At 42.0% G+C, this 22,664-nt stretch overlaps 1 protein-coding gene and 1 pseudogene across 2 annotated transcripts in view; one reads left to right on the forward strand and one right to left on the reverse strand.

Moving 5' to 3' along the window:
- The first annotated feature begins 730 nt into the window (after positions 1–730).
- LOC308421167 (protein FAM98A-like) lies at positions 731–2,242 on the forward strand (annotated as a pseudogene). Its single transcript has one exon. The product of its transcript is annotated as a protein FAM98A-like (transcript).
- A 13,110-nt stretch (positions 2,243–15,352) lies between these two features.
- MMUT (methylmalonyl-CoA mutase) overlaps positions 15,353–22,664 on the reverse strand; it is a 29,341-nt gene continuing 22,029 nt past the window's right edge. The window contains exons 11-13 of the mRNA XM_080917203.1: positions 21,306–21,453; positions 20,567–20,734; positions 15,353–16,735 (exon numbers count right to left, since the gene is read on the reverse strand). Coding sequence (XP_080773329.1) covers positions 16,607–16,735; positions 20,567–20,734; positions 21,306–21,453 — 445 coding nt within the window. The 3' untranslated portion in view covers positions 15,353–16,606. The remainder of the gene's footprint in view (positions 16,736–20,566; positions 20,735–21,305; positions 21,454–22,664) is intronic.

Consider the following 22,664-nt stretch of genomic DNA (forward strand, 5'->3'; position numbering starts at 1 on the left):
GATTCTTACTGAACATTGGGAGAAAGATTGAGGGGTCCAAAAGGGACACATAATTCATAGGAAAATGAACAAAGTCAACTAACCTAGACCCTTGGGGACTCTCAAAGACTAAATCACCAACCAAAGAGCAAGCATGGACTGGACCTAGGCTCCCCTGCACATATATAGTAGATGAGTAGCTTGGTCTTCATGCAGGTCCCCAACAAGCAGAGCATGAGCTGTCCTTGAGCCTGTAACATGCCTGCCAATCTGTGGATCCCACATGCTATATGGACAGCCTTGTCTGAACTCAGTGGGGGAGGATATGCTTAGACCTGCAGCAACTTGATGTGCAGGGTGAAGAGTGGGGTGTAAGAGTGGGAGTGTAGGGTTGAGGGTTTGAGGTTGACACACAGATGGGGAGTCCCCTCATAAGAGGAAGAGGGGAGGACTTGTATAAAGGGGTACAGGGAGGAAAGGAAGGGCTGATATTGGGTTGTAAAGTTAATAAATAAATAAATTTAATAAAAATAAAATGTAAAAAAATCTAAACTCTGAGAGTATCTTCCTTGATGATAATTTTAACAGCCACAGCCAATGAAACTGTATGGAGAATAAAGGCATTTGCAAGTCTAACAACCTGACTTTGCTCCCAAAACTCACAGGGATTAAGACAAGAACTGGGCACTAGTTTATGTGTTCCTGGTGAGCGTGCAGCCTGACAACTCAGAAATCTGAGTGCCACAGTAGCATGGAATGTGACCTCATGAAGACTGACATCTTGGAGCCATTGGAAGGTCTAGGTTACAAGGGCTCATGGTTGGATGATGCTGCACTGTTGCAGGTAGTACCTGCTCGAGTCACTTCTCCCAGGTTTACCAGACTCTGTGCTTGGCTGGTGTCTGAATTATGAGTCCTCTGTAAACTAGAAGAAAATGTGCAGGCAACTAACAGTCCAGGTGAAGATGAAGAGTTCCAGCTTGAGGTGGGTGGGTTACTTGGGGAGATGAACTACCCATATTCTTCTCTGACATCTGGGGATGTAACCAAGTGCCTTTTTGTTCAGAAGACCTGCCTCCTTTTGCTCACAACACTCATCTCAGAACTAGAAGCTGCCAGAATGCTCTGCGTGGATGCTCCTCCAAGAAAAGCTCAAGAGGAGGGCAGTAGTGAGGATGTTCAAGAGTTGAAAGGCATATGTATTGCTCTAGGAGTTTCCAAACCTCCAGCCAATATAACTATGTTCCATTTCTTCAGTGGGATTAAGAAAACATTAAAGGAAACATTAGCAAAAGTTCCATCTAATCATGTGGGAAAGTCATTATTGAAGAAGCCGATGGAACAAGCCCACTGGGAAAAGATAAATACCATTAACCAAGGCATAGCCAAGGAATATGAAGTTTGGAGGAAGCTGCTAATCTAAGGTTTGGATGTCACCATCCAGTCCTTTGGCTGGTCTGACCGAGAAAGTAGCTAAGATTTATCAGCCAAAGCACTGAGTTTTGTCTCCTAAAGGTTATATTTCTATTGCTCATCTTTTGTTTGCCAGAGGAGACTTGTCAGAGATTTTAAGGACAAGCAGTGGATCCAAAAGAGAAAAGACTGCCTGTGCCATTAATAAGGTGCTGATGGGCAGGGTGTCTGACAGAGGTGGCAGACCTAAAGAAATTGAACCTCCACCCCTAGAGATGCCACCACGGCAGAAAAGACAAGCTGGAGGTCGAGGTGGAGGGAGAGGTGGTTATGGGCATTCCTTATATGGAGGCCTAGGAAGTTATGAACAGGAGGGAGAGGTGGACATAGTGGCTGTGACCATGGTAACCAAGGGGGAGGAAGAACAAATAAACATCAAGGAGACTGGATAGACAGAGGCAGTGGAGGTGGAGGTGGCTACCAGAATGGTGGTTATCGAGATTTGGGCTTCCAGCTTGGTGGCTATCATGGTGGCAACAACAGTGACTACCAAGGTGGTGGCTATAGTGGTTTCCAAATATCTTCATATACAGGAAGTGGATACCAGGATGGTGGCTACCAGCAGGACAACAGATACCAAGATGTTTGGCACCATGGCAAATGAGGGAATAGTCATTGGGGAAGAGGTGGTCGAGGAGGTTGGGGAGGACTCAGAAGCCAGTGAGGAGGCTGTGGAGGAAGAGACAACCAGACTTGTCACCAAGGGGGCCAGTTTTAATAGCACTTCCAACATGGAGGTTATCAGTACACTCATTCTGGATTTGTACAAGGGAGACATTATACTAGGTGAAACTACAGAAACTCATATTTTGCTAGAGCTCAAGTAATAGAAAATGAGTTTCAGAATCCTGAATACAAAATCTATTTCGAATGAATGTAAGACCACATGTGGCAGGCATACTCCTGATTAGGATAACCATTTGCCGGTTTTCATTCAATTCTTCCTCTTTTTATTAGTAAACAGTTTTACATAACACTGTTTATTTAAAAAAATCTGTTCCTTCTATGAAAAATAAATCTTAAAGGCTATTTAAATTGTCTTTATTTGACCCGTAGACTAATCCAGTTGGAACATACATGCTTTTTGAAGAAATTACTTGAATAAAATAGTCTTCACTTATTCAATAGGTGAGTTTTGAAAACAAGGATTTGCCAAGATGTTTTTTATTTACTGCTGGAAAACCTTCCTCATATTAACAACTCATACGTGTGTTTCATAAACTATCTTCTGATGTCTATTCTCTGAGCTGAGTTCTGACCTGATTGGCACTTTATTCAGAGAGATTTCATCACCTTTCTGATAGACCTATTGGGTTGGTCCCTATGACGTGAGCTCTTTTGCAGACAGCACATCCAGTAGCCTTATCCTATTCGTGGAATACTGTACCATATGCTCCTCCAAAATCCATGAACATGGCCAAGATCTATCAAGACGACAAGAGCGAACTACGTTGTGAACGGTGGTACCTGTAGGCACCTAGTTAAGTATAGCAACTCAACAGACTGCATCCATCCAAGACAAAAGTTCCTCCTTCAACCTTGTTCTTACTTAGAATTTGCTAGAAGAAATAATGAGCAGACATTTGTTTTATGTACTAGTTAATGCTACTGGCTCAGCAAATACAAATTAGCTTGCTTTAAGTAAGAGACCTTTCTCGTTATGGAAGTGCACTACAAAATGCGATGGAGCCCTGCTCAGTGCAGGAGGCCCTTCATCATTACTGCAGAAGACAGAGCCTAGCTGAGTCACTCTCCACATCTACACCGAAATCATGTGGTGCTTTGGCCGGGATTTTTGTTCATGTAAACAGTGTCAAGCTGTGAAAGAATGGGGCTGGACGTGTGTTTTGTGTGAGAGGCGAGCAATTAGGTACCTATACATTCAAAAAATAAAAAGACAAGAACTGATTCTAAATGTTGTTTTCTGACTTCATGCACATGCCAACCCATGTACATGTGCATGTATGTATGCATGTACACACACAGGCACACACACTCACAGACATGCACACACACACACATGCACACACACATACTTACACACATGCACACACGCACATACAGGAATATACACCCTATAGTGCAAGTTTGCTTCCTGTTGCTGTGTTATGCTGTGTTAAACACCATGGAAACATCATGGTATCAAGGAAAGAGTTCATGCAGCTTCTTATTGTCATCATGAGTTCCAGTGAAGAAGCTTGAAACAAAACTGAAGCAAAGCCAGTATGGAGTAAGGTTGTTTGCTGGCTTGCTTCTTCTGGCACACTCAGTGACCTTCCCTATGTATCTCAAGCTCATCTCCTGAGGAATGGCAAGGCCCACAGTATGCTGGGCTCTCCTACATCAGTTAGAAATTAAGAAAATACCTCATAGAAGTAGCCACAGGTCAATGTGATTAGAGTACCCCAACCCAGTTAAGGTTCCCTCTTCCCAGCGAAGTCTGGTTGACAGACAACTAAGGTTGATTATCAGTTATGTTGTAAAGGATGTTATTCTTGTGAGCTAAAAAGCCAGAGTGCATACAACATTGTAGTGTTGATCCATGAGAATTCTAAAACTGCACTTTCCTTCATTTTTGACATTATCTGCATTTTCAATCATAAATCAGGGAGGGCAAAAAGAATGAGATAGAAGGAAAAGGCTGTGTTAGGGTGTCTGAAGTTGAAAGAGGAAATTAGGAGTGAAAATGAAAGTGCCAAAGAAAAATAAAAGATATAATACGTTTGAAAATCTTAAAAAAAAAAATTGGTTGTGGGAGTTCGCAGATTTCACACAGCAAATACAATATATAGATAGATATCTTTCTGAAGATAAAATTTTACCTGAAGATAAAATTTACTTTCCACAAGTCTTTCTTTCAGAATATGATCACGTCCTCTCCATCACTGCCATCCCCAAGCTGTTCCTAAGTAGATAAGCTCACAGGCTGAGAATCTCTAGAGCATTCCTATAATAAACTCTAACTTTTATCTCCACTCTTGTGTCCATAAAAAGCAGCCTACCCGCGCCGCTCCTTGATATTTACCCATTCATATGTGAGTCTTTGCAGGCTTCAGAATAAAAATTCAGATCCCCCAACCATATAGACTTCTTAATGATCGAACCCTGCTTTTCTTCTGTGATTCACACCTTTCCATGTGTTTATTCAAAATCAAAGCAATGGGCATTACAATAAGATCAATACAATAGAGGCTGGACTGATAGCTCAACAGTGGCTGCTCTTCCAGAGGACCTGGGCTTGTTTCCTAGCACCTATGTGGCAGCATACAATCATCTGTAACTTCAGCACCACGATATCTGACAGCCTCTTCTGACCTCTGCGGGCACCAGTCATGCAAGTAATGTACCAACATAAATGTCCTCATAACACCCATACACATAAAAAGTTTAAAAGAATAACAAAAATATTAACAATTACCTACTTAGACTATAGACTGTAGACTGTATTATATGGCAGGTACTGTCCTTAATTCTTAATGATAGTATAATGTGAAAAGCACTACATTGACTGTATCAATTATGTTTAGATATAGTTATGTTGCTTTTTATGTGTGTTCATTTTGTTATGCAATGAACATCATACACCTCCAGGAATATTTCCATTCTCCTTAGTTGAAACTCTGTACACAGAGACAGTCTTGTTCTTTGCTCCACTCTTCCCAGGCTCTGGTAACCACCATCTCCACAACAATCTCTATCTCCATGCATGTAAGTCCTCTAAGAATCCCATACAGTTAGAAGCGTACAGTATTTGTCCTTGTGACTTGCTTACTTCCCTTTTCACAATGCCATCTAGTTCCATTTTGCAGCATATACTAATATTGCTTACCTATTTTAGGTAAAATATTTCATAGTGAATATATCAAACATCTTTTTCAGTAGGAAGAAGCTTGGATTGTTTCTGTCTTTTGACTTTTATGACTATGAAAACCAAAACCATTAGATTGCTTAAAAAAAAAAATAAGGTCCTGTAGGACCAATAGAAAATTTCAGTTTTAGAAGTAGGGATGTCAAAGATTAACATGTAAGCTTCCATTGAGGGTGTATTGAAGATAGTGCCTACCACCTTACAATAGTGGGGACAAGGATAAGGATGTGTTGTCCCTTCTTATCAAGAGATACATTCCAGCATAGAGAACAGCCAGTGATTCCCTTATGTAATCTCTAAATTCCATCACAGTGTCAATGTACAAAATGTAGGCTGGGGAGACACAGTCCATGATGACTGCTGTAAAGTTATATGTGTGAACCCTTGCATTCACCTGTTTTTTTGACTGAACAACTTTATTTTTAAAAACAGAGATAAATGTAAAGATTTTAAAAGCATTTTTTCATAAAAGTATATGAATAAATTTTTGTGAGTACTTGATTTTTTTAAAGGTTTGATGGTATGCATTAAAATCTTACTAGTTACAATGAGCATAAAGAACATGTACCGTAACCTGGAAATAGTCAAGGCTTTCTTGGTGTGTAAAGATTAAGCATAATGATTTTTCTTTCTTTCTTTCTTTCTTTTTTTTTTTTTTTTTGCCTTTGTTTTTCTTGAACTTCATATAGTCTGTGAGTGGTTTCTGGGGTGTTCAGACCTTTCTAGGGTTATTTTCCAGTTATCAGTGACTGCATATTATGTCTGTTCTTTTGTGACTGGGTTACCTCACTCAGAATGATATTCTCCAGATGCATCCATTTTCTTAAGAATTTCATAAGTACTCCATTGTGTAAATGTACCACAATTTTTGTATCCATTCATCTACTGAAGGACATCGGGGTTCTTCCCAGCTTCCAGCTATTATAAATAGAGCTGCTATGAACATTGTGGTACATGTGTCTGTGTTGTATGTTGGAGCTTCTTTGGGGTATATGCCCAGAAGTGGAATAATTGGGTCTGCAGGTAGAACTATGTCCAATTTTCTGAGGAACTGCCAGACTGATTTCCAGAGTGGTTGTACCAGTTTACAACCCCACCAACAGTGGAGAAGTGTTACTCTTTCTCCCCATCTTTGCCAGCATCTGCTGTTACCTGAATTTTTCATGTTAGCCATTCTGACTAGTGTGAGGTGGAATCTTAGGGTTGTTTTGATTTGCATTTCCCTGATGACTAAGTATGTCGAACACTTCCTTAGATGCTTCTCAGCCATTTGACATTCCTCAATTGAGAACTTTTTTTGTTTAGCTCTGTACCCCATTTTTTAATTCTGCAGTGAACCCATCTGGACCTGGGCTTCTTTTGGTTGGGAGGTTTTTGATGACTGCTTCTATTTCTTTAGGTGTTTTGGGATTATTTATATGGTTTATCTGGACTTGGTTTAACTTTAATATCTGGTATCTGTCTAGGAATTCATCCATTTCCTCCAGATTTTCCTGCATTGTTGAGTATAGGCTTTTGTAGTAGAATCTGTTGATTTCTTGAATTTCCTCAGTTTCAGTTGTTATGTCTCCACTTTCCTTTCTGATTTTGTTAATTTGGATACTCTCTCTTTTCCCTAGTTAGTCTGGCTAAGGGTTTATCAACCATGTTAATTTTCTCAAAGAACCAGCTCTTGGTATTGCTGATTCTTTGAATGGTTATTTTTGTTTCTCTTTGGCCAATTTCGGCACTGAGTTTGATTATTTCTTGCCTTCTACTCCTCTTGGGTGTATCTGCTTCCTTTTGTTCTAGAGCTTTCAACTGTGCTGGCAAGTTGCTAGTGTATGCTCTCTTCAGTTTCTTTTTGGAAGCACTCACAGCTGTGAGTTTTCCTCTCAGCACTGCTTTCATTGAATCCCATAGGTTTGGGTATATTGTGTTTTCATTTTCATTAAATTTTAGAAAATCCTGAATTTCTTTCTTTATTTCTTCTTTGACCATGCTATCATTTAATAGAGCATTTTTTAGTTTCCATGTGTATATGGGCTTTTTGTTGTCTTTGTTGATATTAAAGACCAGCCTTAGACCATGGTGATCTGAGAGGATGCATGGGAGTATTTCAATCTTCTTATATCTATTGAGTCTTGTTTTGTGACCAATTATATGGTCAGTTTTGGAGAAGGTGTCGTGAGGTGCTGAGAAGAAGTTGTATTCTTTTAATTTAGGATGAAATGTGCTGTAGATGTCTATTAATTTCAATGAGTTCATAACTTCTGCTAGTTTCATTGTGTCCTTGTTCAGTTTCTGTTTCCATGAACTGTCCATTGATGAGAGTGGAGTGTTGAGGTCTCCCACTATTATTGTGTGGGGTGGAATGTATTTTTTGATCTTTAGTAGGGTTTCTTTTATGAATATGGGTGCTCTTGTATTTGGAGCACATATGTTAAGGATTGAGAGTTCCTCCTGACAAATTTCCCCTGTAATGAATAAACTGAATCCAGCTACTTGTACATTGTTTAGCTCAAGTCTTGAGAAGGAAAGGCAAAACTGTGCGCATTCTTTGTCATGAAGGATGCTGTCACTATCCAACCTTAGTGAGCTTTAGACGGGGCAGAGTTCTCCAGAAAATATCTTGAAGGGTCATGAGGATTCAAGCGCTTATTAGAAAAACTGCTAATCTACGGACAGGAGAGGGAAACCTTGGTGAGGGCTGAGGAGAGCTCAGGACCCATCACCAGAGACAGACACTTAGGTGGTCAGAAGTGGTGGCCTGTTCTTAAAGCTCTCTGTAGATGGGAGGTTTCACAGCAGGAGCTTGCAGACAGGCTCTCCGGTTTCTAAGCAGAATGACAATAGGAGCAGGAGATGTGAACTAGATTCCCTAGTGAGAAAACCAGGCATGTGGCCCTGCCTGTAAAGTCTGAACAGGGGACTCCTCCAAAGGTAAGTATTTGTTAAAGGGGGGCGGGGCTGAGGCATGGCTTGATTCTAACATCACATTCTTACAAAACTCCAGTAGTAAGAGGTTGTTTTATTAAAGGACCTCTGAGAACAAGATTGCTTTTTATGACTGGTTTTAAGTCATTTTTAATGAACATTTCCAAATACCTTGGAGGTAACAAGTTTGAATAGTTTCAGTGTCATTCTTCCTCAATCTTTCTACCACCAAATACAGATATCTATTGTTTCTAAAAGTGGGGCTGCCATGTTGAACACAAAACATGAACAGGAGTGAGTCTCTGGTTCCTGTGCCTTTCTCCATACAGGGATATGAAAATGTCCTCTAACCACTAATACTGTGTATGTCCAGTTAGGCAGCCTCCACGGTTAGTCACTTGAGATTACAGGAGAAAGATAAAAACAGCCAGTTGTGTGGCATACACATGCACGCATGCACACAAATACACACATACATACACACACAAAGTCAATCATTTCTGAACCTTTAGATGATGCTAAGGATTTTATAACTGAAGTTGTTATTCTGTTGACTTTATGAAAGGTTATAATGAATGAGCCATTTGACCAGCTCAGAGGGGCAGAATACTTTTCTCTATAGATACCACAGGGTAGCTGAACCTACAGTTGTTCTCCCTAAACCTTGTATCTCCCTATGTGACTGCCTACGCTTGCAGAGAGCATGTCTCAACTTGTGGCTGAGAGCAGCTGCCTCCTCGGGGTCCTTTGTAGCTTTCTGTCCAGTTGTGTTAATATGCCAGTTCCTTGTATTAAGTCACAAGGCACACGTCACTGTCCCTAGTGATTCTTCTCCTTAAATCCTGACTGACACGGGTTTTCTTTTCTTTGCAGTTCCATACTGTATGTACAAGGGTCTACTGTTTCTCACTGATCTGTTTACCCCATATCTGTACATACTTAAAACACTTGACAAACATAAAATCTAGTAGCTTTCAGTGGGTATTCTTTTTTAAATGGTACTCAAAAAGAAATGTCAAAAATTTAAATATATAAAACTCAGTACAGGCCATGTCACTGAAAGACCTCCGAAGGGAGACCCTCACTCAAATCTCAGGAGAGGCGCGCACCCAGCGAGGCACCGAGACCAGACTTGCTGCAATCGCATGAGGAAGTTTATTGAAAGTGAAAGAGTGAGATCTCAGGCCAGCATGCTGGGGTCGAGACTCATACACCACGCAGGGGTAGAGGAGTTCGACCCCGGCCTGAACTTGTAACAGGCTTATAAAGGCAAAAATCACAAAGGAGGGGGAGGACAGGGGGAATGAGGAAATTCATAAGGGGAAGAATCATACATTTTTTTTATCAGTACACCCCCAGGCACACCTAGGGCGTTGGAACATTCCACAGAGGTCATCCGGACCTTTTGTGGTATTTTGGGAACTCAAATATCAAGAAAGTGGGATTTCCTGGGAGCGGCAGAGGAAATCCCTAGGGCAAGGAATCAGTGTCCTTTGACAACCTTTTACTCTTCATTCCCCCGTTTTTCTTTTTGTAAAAAGCTCTAATCTTAGAGCGATCCCTCAGCTTCTTGTAATATCTGGTATTGTTGTCTTAGGACCATTACCTGTACAGCACTCACCCTTTCTTTTATAAAAGTCACCAGTCTATTGAGGATGCATGGCCCAAAGGTTAGGATTAGCATTAAAATGAGTAAAGGCCCGACCAAAGCAGAGACTAGCATAGAGAACCAGGGTGACCTGTTAAACCAATTTTCATACCATCCTTGGTATGTTTCTCTTTCTTTTTTTCTGTTTTCTAGTCTTTTTCTAAGCTTTGCCATAGAATCTCTTATGACACCGGAATGATCTACGTAAAAGCAACATTCTTCTTTTAGGGCAGCACAGAGCCCTCCTTCCTTTAGAAAAAGCAGATCTAATCCCCTCCTGTTCTGTAGCACTACCTCTGATAATGAAGTCAATGACTCTTCTAGTTTGGTTATGGACTGTTCTAATGCTCCCAGGTCCGCATCCATAGCTGCTCTGAGTTCATTATAGTAGTAAGGTTGTTGGATGAGGGCAGCTGCTCCTGTTCCAATTCCTGCTGCCACTCCAAGTCCTAACAAGACAGCTAAGGTCAAAGTAGCGGCAGTTTAAAACAACAAATGCACTATCAAGCAGATTGAACAGGCGGTCCTCAGTTCTCATAGGGAGATAGGAGGGTGTGGTCACAAGGGGATACGAGTCCTCCTTTGGTGACAGAGTGAGACAAGGAGGTCTCTCAGGCCTGGGTGCAGGGTTATCAAGCACCGAATTGGGGCCTACGGGCCATGTGGGCGGACTCTCTATCTTTATCTTAATAACAAAAATGAATCTAGGGTCCCCTCTGCCAGTATAGACTCTCCATCCCCAACAGTTTCCTCTTACCCACTGACGATCTTGTTTTCCCTATGGGGTGAAGCTGATATTTAGAGGGTTACAATAACTGTCTTTGCACGGTCCCTGAGGGCTAGCGGAGCTTTCAGAGGCACACCCAGTCCTATAAGCCAGGTATTTGGATGGATCTCTTTCCCCTTTCTCTAGCTCCCCTGGCCTATGACCCTTTTTAACTATAATTAGATCCCAAGTGGAGGAAGGGTTCCAGTAGGCTTCTCCCGTGGTCTCACATCCCCATTTACTACAAAAATAGTCTGAGGCCCCTCTCTTCATTTCCCTGGTGTGTCCCTGTCCGGGGCAGACATAGAAGTCTGCTGCCTGAAGGTTGGCTCGGTAAAACTGTCCTGAACACCCCAATGTGATCCCTATGCCATGAGGGACACACTGTTCTTCTGGGGGTGGCTTTTCTAAATTGGTATAACTGGAAAGATCCCAGGCCATAGAGCCGGCTGCTAACTTACAGACATCGGGTGCAAGATCAGGCCACCAAGTCCAAGGGGGGTGCACTGCGGTAGTTGACCACACGACGTCGCCCACTTCATTAAGCACTTCCCAGGTTAATTTTTGAAGGGAATGAGGGTTATTACCCAAGGTTGGGGCTACGACGAAGGCACAGCTTAAGAGAATTGTCACCAGCAGCCACTGTACCCAAGCAGCAATCCTGTTGACCTTGACTGCCAAGGGGGTAGTCAACAGCACCAGGTAGTGTCCCTTCCACCGGGGCTCAAGCATGCCAGCGCCATGTCGTCTGACCAGGACTGAGTCTCCGACCTGGAACCTGTGGGGCACCGTGGTGGTTCCTGGAGTGTAGGCTTCTTTTATTCGACTCCAGATCTGTGTTTTAATAACTTCTAAGGCCTTTAAGTGGGCAAATAGAGCAGAGGAGGAGGGGGAGTTAGTGCCAGGATCCAATATCCCGCATGACTCCGTTAAGGGGGGCAGTCCCCCATGTAGGATTTTATAAGGGGTAAGGCCGAAACGCCCCGGCGAGTTTCGGACTCTAAGAAGCGCAAAGGGGAGGAGGGTCACCCAGTCTTTACCGCCGGTCTCAATAGCTAATTTAGTAAGGGTCTCTTTTAGAGTTCTATTCATTCTTTCCACCTGTCCTGAGCTCTGGGGTCTGTAAGCACAATGTAATTTCCAATTAGTCCCCAATAAACAAGCTAATATCTAACTTACCTGGGCAACACAGATGGCCCATTGTCTGATCAAATTACCTTAGGGGTGCCAAACCTAGGGAAGATCTCTTCTGGAATCTTCTTAGCTATGACCGCTGCTGCCATTTCTCTCTTTGTGGGGAGGCTTTTACCCACCCAGAAAATGTATCTATAAAGACTAATAGATACTTATATATCTATATCTTCTTGGCTCAGTTCTGTAAAATCCACTTCTCAGTAAACCTCAGGTCTATCTTCTCTCCTCCCAGCCTTCTACATACATTTGCTTTCTAACATGGCACACAGTTATCTAGTCAAATCTGGCACAAAAGAATTTGACCTCAAGACAGTCTTTACAAGTTTGTCTACCTCTAGATGAGTCCATTGATGCATTTTCTTCAAGTCCAGTGCTGTACACCAGGTCCTGGATAGGGCAATGAGCTCAACAGGTTATAGGGGTTAAGTACTGTGAGGTGGAGTTCTGCCACCAATTTGTTTACCTCTCAGAGATCTTGAACTGTCCAGCAGTCGTTGGTTCCATGTTTCCGCACCAGTAGGAGAGGCACACCTCAGGATGATGGACACATACGAAGTTGTTGGAGTAACTGAATGATGAGTGTCTTGATCCCGTCTCATGCCTCCTTTGATATGGGGTACTAACGCACCACTAGCCTGTACTTTCAGCTCCATATGGGCAGGGGCTGGTTCTTAGCCTTCCTCATTCCTGCAGTCTCCGCCCAGGCCTGTGGATATGCCTGCAGCCACCAGTCCGTCTGATCTGAGGCAGGCTGTTTAGAGTTGGTACTCGTCCTCCAACTGGATGGTTAGAACCTGCACAGGCTCCCCTTCTGGACCTCTAACCTGTGGTCCACCAGAGTGGAAGTGAATCTGTGCCCCATCTTAGTCAGGAGGTCTCTCCCCAACAGGGTGCAGGGACAGTCTGGCATTACAATGAGTAAGTGAGATACCCGGCCCACTCCGAGATCCACAGATCTTCGGGTAGTCCATAAATATTTAAAACTTTGGAGCCACATGTCCGGGGCTTCTGTTGCTGGTGTCCCCTTTTTTTTCTTGTTGGGGCAATTTTTGTCTCAGTGGCCTTCTTCTTTATAGTAAGCACATTGACCTTTGTCAAGAGGCTCCTTCCTAGTGCCAGACTTGATTCCTAACTCCCTGGCCCTTCACTACTGTGGCCAAAATCCTACAAATTCCTTTTTTGTCTACTACCCTCCAGTCCTCTCTTTCCTCTGCCTTCTGCTTCTCTCTTTCTTGCTTCTCTTCCTCAGTCTCCTCCTTATGAAACACTTTCTCTGATTCCTTCACCAAATCCTGCAAGGTATAGTTTTGGAACCCTTCTAGCCATTGTAACTTTCTCTTAATATCTGATGCTGACTGCTGTATAAAGGCCATAGCCACCTCTGCCTGCTGACCCTCAGAGGTTGGGTCAAGGTATAACCCCTGTCAAGAAACACAGACGGCGGTTCAACAGGTCCCTGAAGAACCTCTCTTACCTTAGCCAAATTCGTGGGTCGCCTTGCGGCTCCCTTGAGACCTGCCACTAAAGCCCGGCGGTAGACCTTGAGACGCTCCTTACCTTCTGCAGAGTTGTAATCCTAGTCAGGGCGGATCAAGGGAAAAACTGCATCTATAAGATTAGGGAGATTGGTGGGGGTCCCATCTGGTCCTGGAACATTTTTTCTAGCTTCCAGGAGGATCCTCTCCCTCTCTTCCGTAGTAAAGAGGACCTGCAAAAGCTGCTGGTAGTTGTCCCAAGTGGGCTGATGAGAAAACATCAGGGACTCAAGGAGTCCCGTCAGGCCCGAGGGGTCCTCTGAAAAAGAGGGGTGGTTAGTTTTCCAGTTATACATATCGGCTGATGAAAACGGCCAATACTGTAGCGGGACTAGTTCTCCCGGAGCTGGGGCGGGTCCATAAGCCTGTAATGGTAGGGCAATAGCAGAGCCAAGCCCCGCGCCATCTCCCCCTGGGCTTCGAACCCGGGGGCTTCGGGTCCCGGCTGCTGGTCCTGTTTCAGAGGCCGTCTGGGAGTCAGTGGGAGTCGGCGCCTGTGGGGGACTTGCATGAGAAGCCAGTTGAGGGTATGGGGGTGGAGGGTTGTCGAGGAGAAGAAAACCATCATCAATTTCAGGATAGATCTGCGTGGGGGCCGATGGAGCAGGTGCCAGCTTGTTCGAGGCCACGACCACCATTGCCGTTTCTGCCCCCGCTGTCCAGGGTCTCACCCAGGATGTCGGGTTTTGGACCAGGTCCTCCCACACGATGATGTATGGAACCTGATCGGGGTGTCCCCCTGAAGCCTGAAAAACAATTCGCTTAACAGCGGAGATAAGAGATAGATTAAAAGTTCCCTCTGAAGGCCATCCTACGCCAAAACTCGGCCATTCGGAGGAGCAGAAAGTTTGCCACGGTCCTTTCCTGACTTCAACAGAAAGATTATGGGCCCTTGTCTTAACATCCGTCCAATGGTTCAAAGTCAGTGTTAGTGGGGTTGTCACAGTCTGGCCCATTTCTAGTTCTGACACACACACACAAAACACTCACAGATACTACAAAACAGAGAGACAAAGTCAGTCGCCGACCTCGAGTCGACCTGAAATCCCGAAAAGAGCCAGATGGCCCACAATTGGCCCTCTGACACAGATCGTCAAGGAGAAAAACTGATCTCCCGACTTTTCCCGTGGGGGTCCACCAGGCGTCCCTGGTCCTCCCCCTGTCCTCCTGGGACGTCTCCCAGGGTGAGCAAACTGTGGACCCTGGACACGTCTATCCCCGTCCACTCCACTCCTCCCTTGGAAGAGCAGACTCGGTTAGAGCGTTTGCGAATACCGAACTGCGATCGCACCAGACCTCTGAACAAATCACAAACACAGAATCACAATCTGGACAATCCACAAACACAGAATCACAATCTGGACAATCCACAAACACAGAGTCACAACAGGACAACAAAGAAAGAAAGGAAAGAAAATCCTTACCTCCAAGTAGGTCTAGGGCCCCTGGGTGGTCGCGCAAATCCAGGACGAGCCCCCAAATGAAAGACCTCCGAAGGGAGACCCTCACTCAAATCTCAGGAGAGGCGCGCACCCAGCGAGGCACCGAGACCAGACTTGCTGCAATCGCATGAGGAAGTTTATTGAAAGTGAAAGAGTGAGATCTCAGGCCAGCATGCTGGGGTCGAGACTCATACACCACGCAGGGGTAGAGGAGTTCGACCCCGGCCTGAACTTGTAACAGGCTTATAAAGGCAAAAATCACAAAGGAGGGGGAGGACAGGGGGAATGAGGAAATTCATAAGGGGAAGAATCATACATTTTTTATCAGTACACCCCCAGGCACACCTAGGGCGTTGGAACATTCCACAGAGGTCATCCGGGCCTTCTGTGGTATTTTGGGAACTCAAATCTCAAGAAAGTGGGATTTCCTGGGTGGGATTTCCTGGGAGCGGCAGAGGAAATCCCTAGGGCAAGGAATCAGTGTCCTTTGACAACCTTTTACTCTTCATCACCAGCACATAATGAAACACATGACAGGAAATTCATATTTATTGAATATATATTTCTTTATAGACAGTACATAAGATGACACAGTGAATATCTTGCTGACCTTGAAGTCAAACCGCTTATCTTTGAAATGGAAACAATAATGATATCCTCCCAAGGGTCATGTTCTGAAAATTAACTATATTATAGTACAGTTTATTAATTCTATAGGAATATATGATTTTCCCTCCACACTATTATCTGATCTATAAAGTAGAAAATTACCAAAGAATCCTTTTGCTTAGTTCACCTTTACTGAATACCTTAGTTAACACAGAGTAATCCTCTTCCTTCAGTGAGTGAATTTTCAACATCACACTTCAGACAGTCTTTATTTTTGTAACTTATCTTTAATAAGAAAATCTATATAGATCAGCATGTTTATGGATCAAAAAATTCATTTATTTTATGCAGTAGAGTTAGACTGTCATTATAGTGTTCATATGTCCATCAGCACTGTATTGAAGGGAATGTTCAAAAACAGCTTTTCCAAAGTTTTGAGGCAGGCCTGACAGTAAGAATACCATTCACATGCTGAGAAGTTGAAGCAATCCTGGAAGGCATATCTGCCATTTCCCCTGTTCCACTACAGGGGGTGATAAATAATACTTTTATTGAAGCAATAGTAAATCTAGCTGAGGATCATAACCCAGTCTATTTCCATCCATAAATATCCTCCACTATGTCTTGTAAGATAAATGTCATTATTTGATTAATACATTAACACAGAAGCTTGAGTTTCTAGTACTCAAATCAACACTAAATTGAAGAAAGAATTGAATCAGTCAAAATCTTAAATGTAAAGTTTAATTATTTGCTGGGCATGAGGCACATACCTTTACTCCCTATACGAGGGAGGCAGAGGCAGGTGGATCTCTGTGAGTCTGAGGCCAGACTAGTGAATAGAGTGAATTCCAGGACAACCAGAGCTACATAGTGAGATCCCAACTCAAAGGACAAAATAAAAGTTTATTAATTTACAAGAATTGTATTATTAACTATTTCTAAGTAGTATACCATTCTAATTTTCTAGAATAATGTACTTTAAAATATTTGGTGTAGATTATTTTCAGAGATGTAACTGAGATTCTTTAAATATGTGTATTGGCATGACTTTACATTTATAACCAGAGTCTTTTAATATGAGGTTTCCAAAGCAAGCATACCAACAGATGTTAGGGTTACCTGAAGACATATCTTTATTTCTCCCATCTGTGGTCATAACTAAAGATCCAGATGTTACACAGATTGCTGCTTCTCTGCCAAACACTTCTCAATATCATCAAGCACTTGAACAGCAGCCCTGGGAATCCGGGTTCCAGGACCAAATACGTTGGAAACACCAACTTCATACAAAAATTCATAATCCTGTTGAAAAAATTTGTTTGATTAAAAGAAATATTGAAATATTTTATACATAAGTGTATGTATGTGTGTATATGTCTGTGACAGTGTGTGTGTGTGTGTGTGTGTGTGTGTACCTGCACATACACCTGTTCCTTCCTTTTTCACCAACACCAAAAGCTTTCTTAGCTGGAACACTGTATGTGGAGCTAAACAAACATCGTTCTTGACAGAAGCAGCTAAACACCAGCAGCACTGTGCTCAGACTGTAAAAGGAATTATATATTCTAGCTTGTCCATAAAAAAAAAACACAAATCTGGTATTTTATTTATAAGCTATAAGCCTTGATCGGGCAGGTTTGGGGACTATTATCCCAGCCATATGTCCCTTGTTACCTGCTGTTTCTCCTGGCCACATGCTCATGGTCCATCTCCTCTCATGGTGGCCTTCTGCTCCCTTCCTATCCTCTTTCCTTCTCTCTGGTCTCTTCTGATACCCCCTCACTCAAATCTCAAGTCCCACCATTCTCTCCCTACTGCCCAGCCACAGGCTCTAGCCTTTTATTAACCAATGAGCTTTAAACTAAGGAGCAGGGTTTACATAGTATCACTTGGTCTATGAGAGGATCTCCTTGTTAGGGGCAACCAGATTGTGGTGACCAGGATTTAGCATTTGAATACATAGCAACACCAGACCAACACCCAACACATACCCCAAGTCTAAACCAGAAATCTGCCCAGTGCTATTTGTGAAGCTGTGTAGCCCTAACAAGGAAGAGAACACACTTTAAAACCTAGTTTTCTCTCTAAATCTTCACAGCTTATTGCTCGATGTGTTACATTTACTATAATAAAATGTTGCTGACTTTAACAGTCTATTTACTTCCTTCTACATGTACTGTCAGCAGTGAATACTGATCATTTGAATCTGGCCACATGGTAAGTCAGTTGTGTTAATAAAGGCCAGTCGTTTTTAGTTCTGCTACTGCAGTTAGCTTATTTTAGCACAGCTAGTGTGTCAGTCTAAGGATTCCTGTGTTAGCCTCAGGACAAGTTTAGCACTAACACTGAATCTAGGATGTGCCTTGAGGTCTGACCACATATAGGACAGATGGTCTGGTCTGTATATAACTGTGGCAACACTGACCTTTTCCCAGTTTACAAATGACCAAAATTAGACAATAAATAACCAATCACATGAATTGTCCACCAAGTGCCCCTACCTACCTTTGTACTACTCTTACAGTGCTAAGAATCCTGCAATATCATTTAACATATACTCTGGAGCCTGTGTCTTTCTGGCCTGAATTTCTGAGAATATAGATAATGCGTCATCAACTTTGTATCCACAGCACTGGACCTGTAAGTGCTGATAACACATCACTGACTGAGACAAGTTTTCAGAGCTTATAAGAATGACTGAAACATCCAGTAACAATCTCTCCAAGTTGAGAACAGCCTGAAACATTATTATTTCCTAATAATGTGGTATTCCATGGCATTATCCTTACACCTGAGCTATGAACTTGGACTGGGTATCTGCTACAGTAACTAATAATGAGTTTACAGGCTCTGATCCTTCTCACTCCCTAGTAAAGGCTACCCATACTAAATAGTAGTATGCCATGCTCACACTTTAACCTGACAGTAAACTATAGAAAACCATTAAAGATGCTCTCAGTGACTCTATCAAGAAACTTAATGTGACTTTAAATATATTTCTTGAACATACCAGCAATGGCCTTTTTTTTTTTCAACCCTTATATCAATCCAACTATCTTCCTAGTGCTTAATTAATTTAATTCTTACTTTTTAATGCCATGCCTAACAGCTTACATGTTATAATTCCCATCACCATAAGATAGATACATTATTCCATAGACAGGCAATCCTAATGACTAACAGCCCATATTAGGAAAGTGTGGTAGCACGTGCCTGTGATTGACATCACAGGACTGCTGGAGCAAAGGCATTTATGAGAATCTAACTAATGTACTGAGAATCCCCAACTCAAGAAATAAGAAATATACAAGTAAATTTCTTTCTCTTTTCCCAAACATAAGCCACACTTATAAAAACAGAAAAGTATTGACTGAGGTTTTCCACGTTGACTAGATCACATGAATACCCTGTGATAGAGGAAGAAACTGGTACGGAAGACACTCACTGCATCATCAGCAATCGCCAAGATGGTAGAGATGTGCTATTCTTCCTCCGGAGTAGTAACAGAGGAAGAGATTGTACATCTAGATGTGAAACTGTATTTTACTAATGAATGTTGACCTGAGGTCTTTGCACAGTCTACAAATATTTACTTCTAAAAGCCTCATACAGACTCATACCCAGTTTTGTTTTTCCTAATCCTAATTAAAAAGAAAAAGTGGTTACTATGTGAAGCCAGGTGGGGAACAAGCCCTTTTTGCATCTTAATTAATGTTTTTAAACCATCAGTAAATATAACACAGGGTGGAATTCTTTCCGGTCATAAATAATCAATTGATATCATCCTCTGCTACTTCGAATCCATTGCTCCTTTCTGGAAAAAAAGGTTGTATTTATGTTAAAATGTCTACTTCCTTCTCCTATAGCTTGTTGTATCAAGGACAAGATGATTCTGCGTGTGAGCAGTAGGGTATTTTTCACTCATTTCAAAGTAGCTTCTCTAGTAAAGGAAGTTTGTACACAAGTGAATATAACTCTGAGGTGGGGCAGCAGTCGAGGATGGGTTATGGAAGAAATGGACAAGTGATGCTCTGACTAGCGCAGTGACCTAAAGACCCATTCTCAAGCCACCATCTCACTATCGAGGTATTTACAGCATCTCTCTATTATGAAGCCTATTGCTCTTATCCAAATCTTTCTGCCACTGCACTTAATATGAAGATGGTAGATAACTATCATAAGTTCCTGCAAGTTTTCTCATAGAATTATGTAAAAAGTTAAATGAATTAAATTAAATGCTATATGATGAAATAAATATAATGTTAATAGAAGAACAAAAAGTGCACACTGTCTTCAGAATTTACCTAGTGAAATATAAGTTAGACTTTGCCTCTACATCTAAAGTAAATTCATCCTTGGAAATATGTCCATGCTACCTGCCTATTTGCCTGCCTGCTGCCTCTACATGCCTCCCACCCTCTCCCTCTGTGTGTGTGTGTTTTAGTTCCATGTTATCTGTAACCTCATAGTCTGATACTATCTACCTCGGGGGGTGTGTGTGTGTGTCTGTGTGTGTGTGTGTGTGTGTGTGTGTGTGTGTGTGTGTGTTAGTTCCATGTTATCTATAATCTCATAGTCTGATACATATCTATCTTGGTGTGTATGTGTGTATTATGTGTGTGTGTGTGTGTGTGTGTGTGTGTGTGTGTGTGTGTGCTCTCTTGAATGTGTGTGTGTTCCATGTTATCTATAATCTAATAGTATGATATATATCCGTCATGGTGTGTGTGTTATTTTACATAGCCATTTCCTCTGAATTTCTGTAACTTTCCTTCAAAGAAGAGGCAGAGAGGTTTCTGAGACTCAGAGAGAAAACAAAATTTCCAAGACTGGTATGGGTGAAACTTGCACGAGTCCCAAGGACCCCACCAAGGTTACAGAAGCAATGAGTAACTTCTGGAGGAGACTGACCAACAATGCTGTGCAGCGGGGATGGTTCTGACCTGCTGAGCCGCCGAACAACTAAAGTCTTCACCAGTGTGGACCGGGCATTTGGGTCCTGCTTTTGCGTCATCCCTGATCCTGTAAGTAACCCCTCACCCAAACTCCTGTAAGTCAAAACTCATGTGTGAGTATGTGTGCATGCACAAGTACATGTATGCATGTGGAGAAGAGTATAGAGAAGAAAAATACCTGTGGTGGAATCACGCCCCCACACATGACAAGGATATCTGGCCGTCCCAGGGCACTGAGTTCTTTGATAAGCTCAGGAACGAGGGTCTTATGACCAGCGGCAAGTGTGCTGACACCCACAGCATGGACATCTGCATCCACAGCTTGCTGCGCCACTTCCCGGGGAGTCTGAGCACAGACAGCAGAGAGAGCCGCTTATCACAAGGTAAGGGTGAAGCCAGACCTGCCGCAAAGCTCTGTGCTATTTCCGTCACCATCCCGGGATTCTGACTGACTGTCTCTTGTTATTTCGTCACCTTGAGATGTTGAGTAGTATTGAAGCTACTGATACCATAAACACCATATGCTTCTGGGATGGGAATTTACCAATAAGGTATAAGTTACAACAAAAAAATTCCCTTCAAGAATATTCGGGGTAATCTTTATGGACTACCAATCTCAAAGAATACAATGAGAAAGCCTCGTAAAATAATCTTCACTTTCAAAGCTGGATAAAAAATTTCATTCTGGGGCCACATTTGGAATGTAAATAAATAAAATAATTTAATTAAAAAAAACTTCACTCTGAACTTAAATTTATTTTTACAAAAATTTGAGTTATCCTGAATTTTGTTTTTATTTTTTATCAAAATTAAATAGATAATATACATTAGAAAATGCAGAATTTGCTAGATTTTTAAAAACAACTTTAAAGACCATCTTTGCTGTTTTCATTTACTTTTCTAAATGTGACACATACCTGAAAAAGAGGGCCTATGTCCACATCAAAACCAAGATCAGCAAACCCTGTAGCAATGACCTTGGCTCCTCTGTCATGGCCATCTTGTCCCATTTTTGCCACAAGAAGACGAGGTCTGCGACCTTCACGTTCCATGAACTTATTAACTCTGGGAACATTTTAAAAGGCAATAATAGCAGTTAAATTATTAACTGTCCAAATATAAGACATAAAAATGCAATTTGTCCACATAAATCTTTCAAGAACATCCACTTCTGTAAATCTCCTTAGTGACTTTGTTCAATAGGAAGAACGCCATTCAAACCTTGAATGTGGTTGTGTAGGTGGCACTGCCGATGAGCCCAGTCTCACAAACAGATAAATCCCTAAGCTTATCACCAAAATTAAATCAACAGGACAAACGCCTGACTGATGTACAGCAGGGAGTGGAATCAAAGAAGAAATAGTCCCCCCCGCCCCCCAAAAAAGGTTTAGACTACAGTTCACTGCCAAGTTCTACCAATCCTTCAAAGAAATACCAACACAATGATCCTCAAACTATTCAAGAATATCAATAGGGAAAGAACACTACCACACTCATTCTGTGAAGCCAATGTAGCATTTAATGTGGCCCATTGTGATGACATATAATCAGAATGTGTATGTGCGTGTGTGTGTGTATAAAATAACAAATTATACCTACCACAACAAAACTCTACATCAATTTTTCATTTAAAAAAAGTTCTTTTTGATGGTTTTTACAATGGTTATCTAACATCTACATAGTGTATAAATGTTAATGCAGTTTTGAGAAGAACATGTGCTACACTAGAAATGCCAGTTTTACACCCGAGAAACAAATCACACTGCAGCTTCATGCCAGACACTCGCACTGGTCCTCTCTGTTGATTCAATAAAAACTGACCTGACTCTGCACAGGTAGCAGACACGTGTTTACTTTTCAAATGGGGAAATTAAGTTTTCTCTATTCAAGCAAGTGAACCACGTGAAGAAAGTTATGAAAACACGAAAGCCTAAGGCCAGATGACTGCAAGCTCTCCACCTGGGAGCATCTGAAGCTCTATCAGGATTAGTCAATCAAACAAGTGATTGACATAAGAAACACCTAATGGCGACTGTGGTGCAAGATAAAAATTATATTCATTTTGCCAAATAAATACTAGTTTAGTATTTAATTTAATTCTCATTAGCCCAAATTTACTATATTCCATAATTATGTTGTAACTCATTATAACCATAAATTATTAAATGTCCTGGTGGAAACCTTCAGAGAAACACATCATGAGGTGGTTTCATCAATGTCCAAGCATTATACAATATACATAAACTTAGTGGTACAACCTACTATATATCTAGGCT

This window comes from Micromys minutus (genome assembly GCF_963924665.1).
Source record: "Micromys minutus genome assembly, chromosome: 5".
NCBI classification, from domain to species: Eukaryota; Metazoa; Chordata; class Mammalia; order Rodentia; family Muridae; genus Micromys; species Micromys minutus.